The sequence below is a fragment of the Python bivittatus genome, unplaced genomic scaffold (assembly GCF_059951505.1).
Source record: "Python bivittatus isolate LINGU-HERP-01145 unplaced genomic scaffold, Pbiv_v1 ctg000700_np1212, whole genome shotgun sequence".
Taxonomy (NCBI): Eukaryota; Metazoa; Chordata; class Lepidosauria; order Squamata; family Pythonidae; genus Python; species Python bivittatus.
Genome location: NW_028277098.1, coordinates 37,488,275 through 37,502,385, shown reverse-complemented (window position 1 = coordinate 37,502,385; position 14,111 = coordinate 37,488,275). Strand labels below are relative to the sequence as shown.

General features: G+C 34.8%; 1 protein-coding gene across 6 annotated transcripts in view; it reads right to left on the bottom strand.

Annotated features, from left to right (window-relative positions):
• DNAI4 (dynein axonemal intermediate chain 4) overlaps nt 1-14,111 on the bottom strand; it is a 43,282-nt gene that overhangs the window by 25,543 nt on the left and 3,628 nt on the right. For 3 of the 6 annotated variants that reach the window (XM_088153891.1, XM_088153892.1, XM_088153893.1), the window contains 3 exons: nt 6,553-6,742; nt 1,790-1,980; nt 216-322 (listed from right to left, as the gene is read on the bottom strand). In XM_088153891.1, the coding sequence (XP_088010017.1) occupies nt 216-322; nt 1,790-1,980; nt 6,553-6,742 (488 nt within the window). Of the gene's footprint in view, nt 1-215; nt 323-1,789; nt 1,981-6,552; nt 6,743-9,042; nt 9,246-14,111 lie in introns of those variants that run through there. The other 3 variants (XR_015798465.1, XM_025171725.2, XM_088153894.1) reach the window with 2 other exon arrangements.

The window sequence follows — 14,111 nt, the reverse complement described above, 5'->3', positions numbered from 1 at the left end:
ATTTTTGGTACCATAGATATTTTATTATGCTGCATGTGGTTGTTATTATTATTACTATCATTATTAGATTTTTCTCCCAACTTTTTTTATACATAACTCATGTTGTACTATAAACTGCCATGAATCTGGTAGGGGTCAGCAACTTACAAATTTAATGAGGCAGAAGGAGAAGGAAAAACGATTATACAATGTTTTGTTTTTAAGTAGATTTTTACCTGTAAAACTAGCAATTGTTTCTCGTCTAAATCCGGGTTCTACAATCTCTTCTGCCATTGATTCAGTAGAAGTGGTTGATTTTGTAACACTGCCACTGCCATAAGTCCTGTGGTTTCAATAGAACATTTTGTAAGTAATGGAAATGAAATAACAAATGCCAAAGAACGGATATTACATATCAACTAAAACATTTCCACAGAACTACTGATAGCATAGCAGTTTTCAACTGCTCATAAAATTATCTGTTGGAGGAGGAAACATTTACTTATAATATATTTGCAGTGATTCTTTTAAAGAAAAGCCATATACATGAGAACTGATTATGAAATAAGCATGCTCCATTCTTGCCAGTTCACAAATGATTTCTAGTCTAGTTCATGTACTTATGATTTCTGATTAAGTTACAGTTCCAAAATAGCTAAATGGATAGCTTGCCACAAGGAAGAAAAGAATATGTGAAAAGAGAGTCATCAATAAATTGCACTGCATTATAATTGAACCCACTATAATATGTGTGTTCATTTCTAGACATATATATTTTTTAGGAAGCAGCAATTAATTCTTTACTTGACGAACTCTACGGGCTAGTGTCATTTTGTTTTATTTTTCTTGATTTGCAGTATATAACCTAATGTTGCTTTAAGAACGATTTGGGACAGGGGTTGGGTCTATGAAAGCATGTGTTTTGTAGATGTGTATTATGGGCTAATTTGGACATAATATTAAAACTTCATTTAGGATTATGATAGTGAACTTAGGCAAGCTCAGATTCCTATGACCTCTTCTCACAATATATGTAAGAGAAATTTCATCAGTTTATGTTCATGTTTTCAATCAACCATGCCTTGACATACTTACAAACCAGATTCAGTAAACTGTTACTCATTTTAACAATTGTATTTTTTTTAATTGTCTTATTTTAAATTATAGCTGAGAAAGCTGGATTTTTCAAGTAATGTAGTTTAAGAGTTAGCCTCTATTTGAGGTTCAGGAGTAATGCTAAACTGTGGAATTAATCTAAAGCAGATGGAGAAGCTTCCAGTCTCTTGTCAAGGAGGAACAGACAATACCTGAAGTTCTCTGTATCTGCTTCTCATCATGCTTTAGCAGTATGCCCAAACTTTCCAATATTTTAATAAAATTACATTTTTCTGGTTTTTTGTTCATTCAGTTGAAACCTATTATTTGCAACCCTGTGTGAGACTTACAACAAATAGAAAATCCTTTGTTGCAATATGATATTCAGCAGGGTTGCCCACTTTCACCCTTGCTTTTTGACTTAATTCTTGAACCTTTAGCTACTATTGTTAGGCAATCTTCAGGTATTATTGGTGTTACTTTGGCATATTGTGAATATAAATTATTTTTATATGCCAATGATACTCTACCTCTCTGCCTAATTTTATACAGGTAATACAGTATTTTGGGAAGTATCCTGGTTATAAGATAATAATTGGGATAAATCATGTGATAATAATACCCAAGAAATCCTATTTGAACTTTATGTAGATGTCACATTAGAGGAAATCTGTAAGTTTTGTCCAGAGAGGTATTATGTAATGCCATATCATACCTGGAAAATGGACCTGCTAAACTAATATTAGTTAAAGAAGTTTGTTGCAGAGAAAGAGAAGACAAGAATTCACTCTGAGTCACCCCAGCAAAGTCATGTGCTGATAAAATTTTGCTTTGTCTGTGTGTGACATTCAATTCTGGACGATAAAGTGGACGAGGTGTCACATCTCTTCCCTGATCATCAAAAACCTGTAGATGTAATAAAATAACAACAACAACAAAAACCAGTAAAGAAGCTCTATTCTTCCCTCAGCCCCAGTCCAGAAACCAATGACGCTGTAATTGTAGACACAGACAAGATAATATGATGTGGCTTACTTAAAGCTAGCCTGCAGCTTTAAGTTACTATTTTATGCATAAATTTAGAAGAAAGGAAAACAAGGAACATACTGATTATAATAGTATATGCTTCCAGATTTCAAGTTATAGCATTCTTTTCACAGGACCACTTTATTATGGATGAGGATAAAACTTCTCCTTTCTGATTTTTAAGAAATCACCAGACTTTTTTGTCAGATCTTAAGCAGATAATAGGAAAAGCGGTCAGCTTTTTAAAAAGTGGTTTTGATTGATTGGGTAGGTTATGCTTCTGTTATTTATTCTAGAGTTGTCCCCTTGTAATCTGAATTGTGCTGATGGCATTTTTGTAAAGCAATTTTCCAAGCAATTGGCTGGGAATCAGTAAAATTTTCACAAACAAGCAAACAAATACACATGGAGTCAAATACATAGTCATATAAGAAGATAATTATGACTGAAAGAAAAATGCCTGGATAATATTTTATTTTAACAATATTTACTGTTTTTTCTCAGAAATTGATTAAAAAGACTCAGACTTTACTTTAAAAAGTGGGTGTTAGCTCAGATGTGCTGCTTTTCTTCATTAAATCTCCCCTCTAGGTATTTTTAAGAGTGGATTAAAAACATCAGAGGTTAGGTTGCATTAATGTAGTGCAGACAATTCATGGAAACTATATAACATCATGGCTGAAAAATTCACAAAGCACATTAGCACTCTTATTCTGTTGTAAGAGTTTTAAGTAATTATTTCAACTATAAAATGAACAAATGGTTAAGCCAATGTATGAAAAAGGAACCATCTGAAATGCCCCTGATTTTGCATTTCACTTATTTATTGAAGTGAACATTTGCAAACAGTATGATGAAGATGCCATATATTGTTCCATCCAGCCTTTTATTATTACTTACTGATAGCTATAGTCCATAACCCAGCTCTTTCCCATCCATTCTATTATATCCTTTTAACTGGGTATTCCCTGAACTTGGAAACATCTGCATGCAAAACATCTGAATACTGGGCTATATATTTGTTTACATAGCATTATAAATGTGCAAGTAACTTTATAAAATACAAAGAGATTGGACCCAGGAGGACTTATACTTTAACAACATGGAAAGAGTCCCTCGATGTATTTACTCAGTCCTTTTACAATAAATTAACTCAGATTTCTGAAGGAGAAAGCAGAAACAAACAAACCAACAAAAAAAGCAGAATCAGTGGAATGGATGTGTGAAGATAACAAGGATAGGCACAGGTAATAACAAGCCCATGAAAGATTTTGAAGGCTTTGAAACAATGCGTAAACAAACATCTATGTCACCTAGTCAGAACACCAAGATTAATGATTTTGGTGGAAAGATGGTGGATGAAGAGAAATGAACAAAGATAATTACATAATGAAAAGAAAGTGAGGAATACTATTTAATGAACCGAACATGTAGGACAAAGGAGAGAGATGAGTCAGAAAGAAATTCAAGGTTTTGAACTTGGTCTGTAGGAATGAAGCCAATTATCAATGCATACTGAGAGTGTGTGGGGAAAAACAGTTTGGAAAGACAAAGTTAAAGAATGAGCATATTAAGTTTAAAATAGTGATAAAGCAGGTAAGAAGAAGAAAGGCAACCAAAGAAGCAAGACTGGATGAAAACAAGAGATTCAAAAGACATTCTGTGTTGTGAAACTCAGAAATTGCTTTCAGATCCTAACATAAACAGCATTAAAAAAGAGACAAGAGGGTGGAGCCGATAACAGCTGAGTGATGGCAACTGCTCCTTTCAAGAGGACTAAGATAAGAGTTCACAATTTCCAACTAAGGAAAAAGAAAAAAAAATGTCAGATGGGTTTGCTGGTTAATAAAGTGTACAGTCTCCCCCAAAGTATGGTTCAGGAGCACTGCCAAGAAGCTGCTAGGACATCAAGTCTGATAGTTATCCTTATCTGCTCCTCTACAAAAGGAGAAATTATACTGACAAGAACAGATAACAGTTATATCTTCTTGAATTTTGAAGCCCTAATAAGGAAACTCATGAATCTAGGGGCTCAAATTATTCTCTTCCATCCTTGTGGTCTATGGAAGAAGACTAAATAGGAAAACAGATATTGCAGATGAATAACTGTCTATAGAATGGATATTGACATGAGAGGTTTGGCTTCTGGGGGCATGGCGGTCTATGGCCATGGTTTATATTTTCTACATGATGAATTCTTAGCAAAAGTTAATTGCACCTCATATGGATTGGGAAGAAAATAACTGGTAGAAGCTTGAAAAGCTTGATCAGGTAGACTTTAATCCTGTTGATACAAAAACCCAGAAAAACTTCAGAACTTGATTACTGTGGGAAAAGGGAGAAAGTAACTGACATGGAAACTATTACAAATTAGATGACAAATTCTTTCATAAAGTTCATGGACTTCGTTGTCTTTATATTAATGCTCAGAATATGGATAATAAGTGTATTTTAATGCTAATAGCCAAAATCAGATTTTTGTTCGTTTGTTTTATTAAAAGGCATAACCTTTGTGAACTACATCTCGCTTCATCAGATGCTTGGTGTGACTGATAAAGCAAGTTGTGGTTCATGCGATTTTATGCCTTTTAATAAAATCTTCTGATTGTTGGCAACCATAGACTAATACTGCTCCCTTCCTACATTAGTTAAAATTGAGAATTAGTGGGATAATTCTCATGCATACCATGGGTTTTTTTAAAAAAGAGATTGAATAAACTCAGAGCAAAAATAAAGCATAATTCCATGACAGGAAAAGCTAATGGGAAAGTTATTTAAGGTAGATGGGGCTACACAAAAAGCTTAGTGGAAATCTGAAAATGAAAAAGGACAGATTTAGGAGGTAAAAAGAGGAACAGGTCATCAAGAAAGTATTACGTATGATAGCTTAGATTGTAAGGGTAATGGAAAGGTCCCCATTATTGACTTATAGTTTCTTCTAGAGTCATCAAACCATCATTGCTTCACTGTTAATGTAACGAGAACAGGTTTAATATCACCTCAATAATGACTGGGTGACACTGGAAGATGCTGTAAGTTATTAATGGGAAAACAGCCAATGTCACATAGGAATGGGGATTCAATTTATAGGCCTCCCAGAATCATATGTTTGAGATGGCCAGCCATATAAATTGAATAAATAAATAAATCAAATTTAGCAAAGGATACTAAAAACAACATAAAGGTATCTTTCATATATATATATATATACAAAATAGACTATTTCTCAATTGCTCAGTGAAGATGGCAAAGCTAACAGACTTACAAAGAAAAGGCAGAACTACCAAGCTTTTCATTTTGACTGAATCTTTGACTGAATCTTTTTCAAGAGAAGACTTGTGTTCCACTAGCCAGTTATGAAGAATAATTTGAAGAAGTAGGACTTGCATCTACAGCTTGACTCATGGTCAGGGAACACCTATTGATTCTGAATAAATTCAAAACTTCAGAGCCAGATCCATTAAAGGTATTAAAGAAACTTGTTGATGGCCTGGCTGGACCTCTAGCTATTCTCTATATTACGTAAGTAATATACTTATGCAATTAGTCTTATATAATACTAATTATTACATAAATGAAAGAGGACAAATGTCTCTCATCTTTAAATAGGGTGGAAGGAAGGATATAGAGAATTGCAGAGCAGTCAGTTTCTACCTGGGAAGATTCTAAAACAGATCATAAAGTAATTGTAAGCAGATAATTAAAAGGTGGATGGCATTTTTAGATGACAAACAAACAAAAAACTGGTGCAAGAAGATACAAAATACATACAGTAATTCCCAGCTGTTCTACACTGGATGTTGTGCCATATATAAACAGAGTTATGTCTGCACAGGAATTAATTTTTATGATTAAAAATATGTATTTCTCTGCAGCTTAAAAGACAACTAAGGAAATCTACTATTGGCTTTCATGGGAGATGTTCCTTGTTCCGAGCCTTAATATTAAAGCCACATATCCAGTTGTATAAAATGAACAGCAAAGAATCTTTTAAGGGATAAACTTAATTCATACACTACATTTATTTCTGTAACAGATTTAAATCTTATTTTTTCAATCATAATTCCATTTTAAAATTGCTGTCTGTGTGCTTTGAATTCTGATTGTTCTTTCAAATGACCTCTGGTTAATTGATAGAAAATATAGTTCTTTTCATCAGACACAAATATGCAGGCACACTTATTGTTACATCCTGTAGCAAAATGTTATCTTGGATTGGTATTATTATTATTAAAAATCAATTATCATTTAATTTGATGGAATGTTACCAAGGGAAAATAACACTCATATTTCTCACTCATAGAAGTATTCAGTTTAAGAAGAATGATCTTAATTTATATGTTCTCTAAAATAATAATAAATTTTTGGCATTTTTTGCATGTTTGATAGGCCTTTATCTTGGATTTAGTTGTCCCACAAACTAAACTTATGATTCATATAATGCCCGGTTACCTGGACAAGAGGCTTGCTGCTTCCTAAGGTACCTTTGTCCATAGCTTTTGGTTCTGAAGTAATCAAGATACTCCTGCGAGCCACTGAACCAACTTTGCTGGCTTGCATAGCACTAGTGAAGCTCATTCGTCTCCCAGATGTTGAAGATGATGGTAACTTCTTAGATATATTTTGTTCTTTTGTGGTGTTCCTGGTTTGATAAATAGATGAGTATACTGAAGATTAGAAGTTACAATACTGATTCAAATTAATTTACCACTTAACATTTGATACATTTACTGTAACTTATTTCCTAAAACTATACTATAATTTAGCCTTTCTCAACCAAGTATCAGCTAGGTGTATTAGACTATAACTGGGAATGCTTGGTGACAAATATGGAAGATGTAGTTCAGTATATTTTAAGGGCACCAGGTTAGCAAAGTCTGCTATAATTCTTTATAGTAAATGGTATCCTATAGGAAAAGATCCATTGCACTAAGATAAGATATGAGATGTTTAGTTTTGGTTGGCAGGCTGGATGAATCCAGACATTGTGGCTTGTAAATCACTGTTTACAGTTTAGGATTATGTGTGAATCTAGCAACTGTGATTTGTTGAACAATCCATAGTTGAACAAAACATGACTTAGAACTATGTGTGAACCCAGATGGTAGAAAAGTTCCCATACTCAGTTTTTTTTAGTTTATGATCCTCTGTGGACATTGTTGTAGAGGAACTGCCTCATCTGTGAAAACTGGATTCTATATGGTGGCAGCTTTTTAAATTCTCAGGTTGCTAAACCTTAACCTCCATTATCTCTAAACCAGTGTTTCTCAACCTTGGCCGCTTGAAGATATGTGGACTTCAACTCCCAGAATTTCCCAGCCTGTATGCTGGGGAATTCTGGGAGTTGAAGTCCACACATCTTCAAGCGGCCAAGGTTGAGAAATGCTGCTGTAAACTATCATGTTGTATGAATTCAATTACAGGGTTAAAACTATGTTTTAAATGTTTCAAGACTGAGGTGGTTATAAGCACTTCTATGAATACCCTAGTCATTTTATAATATTGGGAAACATGGGCAAATGGAAGTTTAGCAGGTCATGCCTAACATCTCTTACTGCTGTTGTATGGTGATTACACAGCTATATATCATAAGTAAAAAGGGGAAGGTAGAATTATAGTGGACTATTTGTGTTTTATAGCTTTTCGACATTGTTTATTTGTGCTTTAGTGGATGTACATGCTCATAAATTCAGTTGATGGCTAATTGCTATAATTTGATAAGTCATTATGAAGTGAGAAAAGTATCAACCCATTACAACCAGTTGTTGTATAAGTAAATTATATAAAAAGTTATCCTCTCAGATTTGAGTATATTACATGGCAGACTCTGGATAAATTAACGTATTCATAATAGAGGATTGAGGTAATGAAAGGGCATCATGAGTGATTTAGATGCTTCTCTATCTCTAAATTAGTGTGTATACACACACACACATTTTACATGGAATCCATGGCATGATGTCTCCCATTTAGAATTTATATTTTCCCATTATATTTTCCATCTTTTTTTTTTTAGCTCCAAAAATCTATTAAGATAGGACAGAATAGATGCTCCATATACTTTGGTAGGACTAAGAACCATTCTTCCACAAGAACCTTTATTGTTTTTGAAAAAAATGGATAGTTGTTAAAAAGTAGGATCTGGAGACAGTGGTCTTATTCACATATGGTTTAATATTATGTGAATTTGAGACTAGCCAATTCCATTTGTTCCCTTCCCTTTACTGGCATGGCTATTAGGAAGAGTTTAAAATGAATACTGTACACACACAGATCCTTTTAAACCTTCCTCAACTACCTAATGTCTTCAAAATAAAGAAAAATAAACATTAATAATAAATTCATTCACATGAAAACGAATTTGCTTATTTAAAAATAAAATTTAAATATTCTTAATGTAGGAATGACATTAAAATTATTTAATTTGAGAATTACTTTACTTTACTCTTTACTTTAAAATGAAAAGTTTTAGAATTATATGACAAGTGGAATCAATTCATACAAACAAATTAAAATCAGAATGATCTCTTACATTCCAGCTTTTAGGATTTTTACCAAAGGTTTGAGGGAGACACTTAAGGAGAAATCTGCTTCTATATAGTCCATACCTTCTCCCCAACCCTCATGTCCCACTCCTGTGTCTCTTGCCTTGATACAGGCAACTTTAGTTTAGGAATACCTTCAGAATTCAGAAAGAAATACATTTATCCAACACTCCCATAGACTGGTGCCCTCTGGCTGCTATAGATTACGGTTCTTATAAGCCATAACTACTTATCCAAACTGATTTGATGAAAGTTGTAGTCTAAACCAGTTGGACAGCAGCATGTTAGGAAAAAACTGTAGTAACTCTTCACGAAATAACTGACTGGAGATAACCTTCCTCTCTACTGACCCTGTTACAAAATCATCCCTTTGCTATAGTGACATTATGCTACTTACACACTGATAAGGTTGCTATGTTTCTTGCTCTTGACACCCTGGACATTACTAGTATCCGACATGGTCAAGTTGTCTACAGGTCCTGAATATAGTATCTGTCTCCCAACAGAATGGCAGGGAGAACACTGAAGCTGTAGAATGAGCTGCAGCTCTTGTTGCCAGTATGCCAGCACTCAGAAATAAGGTTCAGCAAATGTCTAGGCCTCTAGGTTGCTGCTTTAAAATCCAAATTAAGTACAAAGCCTGCCTCTCTCAACAGCTACTGCTGAAACAAGAAATTGTTTACATGGTAACCATGGCAGCCACCTTTTTAGCATGTAGTTAGATGATTGGCTGGCAATAAGAGAAAGCCTGAAGGAAAAGAGATTGGATCCCCTTTATTTGCATTTTCTCCCTCTTGGTTATTGCAGGTACTTAGAACTGCTTTACTCCATTTTAATCTACTCTGGAAATTTTATTACTGTACTATTGTTAGTTTCAGACTTGAAAGTTCTGTCTGCCTCTCATTCCATCTAATTATAAGGAAAAACTATGCAGCTAAATCTCTTTGTAAATTTGATTGACTCTCATCCATCCATTCTGCACTTTGAAATCAACCTGTAATATAATACTAACACATCTAATAGACTGTCTCCCTCAGGATCACTTTAAGAAGTGTACTTCACTGCAACTTTGGGCTTAACCTGAAATATCACGTATTATTATATTAATTAAGAAGAGATGCATTTTATCTAAAGAACTTAGACATTGTGTGGAGCTTTTTTTGCATGTAATTTTCTTCTGTTATTATTCTATCTGCTCTAGAAATTTTGCATGATCTATATATTGCATTATGTATTTCACATATCAATTGCTGAACAACTGTCAGAAATTGGGGCTTCCCTTGAAGAATATTCAGAAGCTTCAGCTGGTGCAAAATGCAGCGGTGCAGGCAGTTATGGGTGCTGGTTGCTTAGCACATGTGACACCTCTGTTCCATGAGCTACATTGGCTGCTGGTATGCTTCCAGGTGCAATTCAAGGGGCTACCTTTAAAGCCCTTCGTGGCTTGGGACTGTCTCTCCCCAGTGATGTCTACCTGTCCCATTAGACCTGTCAGGAGAAGCATGCTCTGGGTCCCATCTGACAGAGACCATCTAGTGGGACCCAGAAGGAGGGCCTTTTCTGCTGTGGTGCCTGCCCTTGGAACATCATCCTCTACCCCCACCCCAAGATCAGACTTGCTCCAACCCTGTTGGCCTTTCACAAGGCATTAAAAACTTGGTTTTGCTCTCAAGCCTACTGCCCTGATAGTGTGTGTGAGCCCACTTCTTGGTTATATTGACTGTATGGTGTTTAATTATTCTTGGCTGCTAATTTATGCTGTGTTATGTTATTTATGTTTTTAATTATTGATTGGATTTTTATTCTGTTTTTATTTTGTTAGCCGCCTTGAGTCACGTATATGAGATGGGAGGCCATATAAATTTATTAAATAAATTAATTCTAATTGCACTATGCCTTTGTACTATAGGGGGAGTAGGATATGCTGTACACATGTTCAGCAGCCAGGTTTTGTTGATTTTTAGACTCTCCTCTTGGACTCTCCTCCTCCCTCCTCAATGGGAAGCCATTGAGATTCACAAACACCAGCACAGTTTCAATAAAAAAGAGGAGAGTCTAAAAATCAACAAAACCTGGCTACCAATCCTGAAAAATACAGCCTGCAAAAGGTCAACGAACTCAGCTCAACCACCAGGACATGTGAACAGTTCACACAATGAACTTGCTAATCACCCCCAGCAGCCCCTCGTTAACAATCCAAAAGAAGAAAAAACCCTGCCTAATCCCCAGGAAGATACACACAGATGCTGACACCAAAACAAGCAGCCACTCAGTAACTCAACCCCCCACACACACACACCCAATCCCCCTCCCCCTCAGATCTCTATAAATACCCACAGAAGGGTCACATCACCCTGGGCACAGAGAGAACTGCTCCTGTCTGTGCTCCTGCACTCTGAAGATGCTGGTCACAGGTGCTGGTGAAACGTTAGGAAACAAAACTTCAAGAACACGGCCACACAGCCCGGAAGACTCACACCAGCCAAAATAGTTTATGATTGCTTTTAGGGTCAAAATTTAAACAAGGCTTGTTAGGAGAGTGAGGTCCTTTCAATGGAATCACAGTATACCCTATCTGGGCTGCAAAAATCCAGGCCACCAGACAGAAGCAAAGAGATACACAAAACTCTTAAACCTTTCCTGGCATCTAATGGTCATCTGGATTTTTGCAGCCCAGATATGTCTACTGTGATAGACATCACTTTTCTAACCTAGATACCATGCCTAAACTACATTTAAGATGTGGCCATACAAAAAAACAGCAAAATCAAAGAATTAGACTAGGGTTTCTCAATCTTTTTTTCCCTGGAAGAACTCTTGAAATAATTTTCAAGTCTCAGGGACCCATTGCATAAAAATTATTGTATCTATGGCTCAAAGTACATTAGCGTGATCAGTAAGGTGAGTCACAGCATTTAAAAAGTTCCCACCTCTGTAAGCGCTAGGATTGTGAGGCACACAAAGTTTTAAAAAAACAACCTCCAGTTGAGAAAGGCTGATTTAGACACATCTTATGTTATGCTGCACTATAATTGTAATGTTTTTTTCCAGAATTGCCAAAGGAGTAATCCTCAGTAATAGTGCTGCAAGGTAAGGAGAAAGCCAATACAATAAATCAAAGAAATTCTAAAAGTGAATAACATGTAATAAAGGTAATCTCTATCACACAACTAAAAAGGAACACGAATGAAATCTAGAAATAAACTGGAGTTTCTTAAAAATCCTGACACCCCATTTGAGCCATGATGCAGCTAAGAGGGGAATTTTTTTTTCCAACTCATTACTCACTTTCCAAATGTCTTTCAACTATTTTTACTCTGCAACTGTATACAGAATCTAGAGATCCTGCTTGAGAGGGAGAAAATACCAAGACTGGGAAGAGAGGAACAGCTACTTTCTTTCATACAACATTGGAAATTTAAAGGTGTTTGGGTTGTTGGAGGAAATAGCATTCAAACCTGGAAAGTTGTTGGAAAGATAAGATTCTTTCAGACAAATAAAGGGTGCTTTCAGATGAGGTGTTATAATTAAAATGCCTTTCAAGTTCTACTAATCACAAGATAATGTATAGCTATGCTATCTTTTATTATTTTACATTTTTGGAGAAAAAACAGACAAAAGCAGTGGGAAAACATGTGAGGTTTACGAAGAGATTAGGTTGTCTGGATCTAGATACAATTCCTTGAAAGCCGTAAAGTGAATGCATGATAAAAACCTTGTCAGTAACATCCAAAATATTGACTGCAGGCTATCCTGGTGTGTAATATTGTAATTAAGATGCCTTTCAATTATGCAGTGAAATTGACACTTTATTTGATAACAGTATTATCAGCCAAGGCTGGCAGCATATAAATATGATTATTTATATTTTTCTATTTTTTACATAGGAATGTGTATGTGGCAAACTAAATGTTTTATTTCTTTCAAAAAAGGAAAATCAAATTAAACATTCCAATTTAAGGGACCATTGTTGACTAGGCTGTTGTAACATTTACAAAGACTTTCCTCTTCAATCTTTCTAAATATGTATCAGATCATTTAGATTGTTAAAAAACTTCTGCAATTTAAAATGTTTTCTGTATTTACTGCATGCTACTGATCTTCAACTGTATCATAGTTCTGATCTTCAGCTGAAAATGTTCTGTATATTAACACAGGAAGTGCATAACTAACACATTTCTTATGTGAAATGCTACTGAAGTTAACAAATATTGAGAAAAGAAATCATAATGAAAAATAATTTCAAAGTATAGCCATGCTGCCAAAATAATGAGAAGAAGGAGCTATGATCCCAAACCAAAATCTAGGCCAGCAAATCTCTCTGGTTTCAGTAGTAGCTGCATACCTTGTTCTATTTTAGTTAGGCTGTTCTTTAGACCACCATTTCTGAGCCAATAATCTGTGTAAGTTTTATTTTGTACAGAAAAGATTGAAGTAATGCTTAGATTTCCAAACATCACAAATGACTATGCTATGTTCCCTCAGAAACTGATTTCCAACAACTTCTTCCTCTTTTCTGCCTTGTGAAAAATTTATCAGACCAGATCAGGCTATTGTAATTCAAACACACTGAACAAGTACAGAGCTGAAATAGACCCGCCTTTCTGATCCGATACATTATCTACTAGCTTTATGCCCTAGTTAATAGTTTTGTATCTTTACTTCACAGAGCAACACTAGCAGAAAACAACAGGGATGAAAAGAACAGAATCCAGACGATAAATTTATACAAAAATGGGCAATATTTATATTTTCTTAGATCTTCAACTGGGCAACTTGTAAAAGTCTTTTGTTATAATGAGACCTTCACTCTGCAAGAAACTGGTGCTGGAATGAAGACAATTCTCTTTCTTATTATAAGTTAATAGAAGACTTAACATCCATCTTTTAGGGTTTTTATGCTGCTGACTTTTTAATGTTTACATGTATAGTTTTTATTATGTATATAATTATACTTTAGGCTGCCCAAAGCCATTTAGGAATAGACAGGAAATAAATTTGCTAAATAAATAAATACAGACTTCATGAATAAATTTCAGCTTAGTACTATATCTAGCCATATGACTTTTTTGTTATGATTTCAAACTATTATTTCATTCCATTTAAGTACTGTATTTTAATTTGTTTAAAACTTAAAACAGTATTACCACAGGAAGAGGTAAACCAAAAAGTTACATTTTTTTAATGTGCATCCCAGTTCTATGGGATTGGTTATGGGTATTGGGTTTACTTGGATATGAATTTCATTTTGGGCTACAAGTCTATTACCTACAAATAAGCTCCAATAAATTACTTCTCTACTTATTTCAAGGTAGATAATACACTGGATCGTACTGTCTTCAGTGGACATACAGGCTTACAACATGTTAAAATATATGGCTTTATTGTGACAAAAGCCTTAGAGCACTAAATTGGATACAGCAAGCACTATGCTCAGGTGTCAGACTTTATATATGCATATATGAA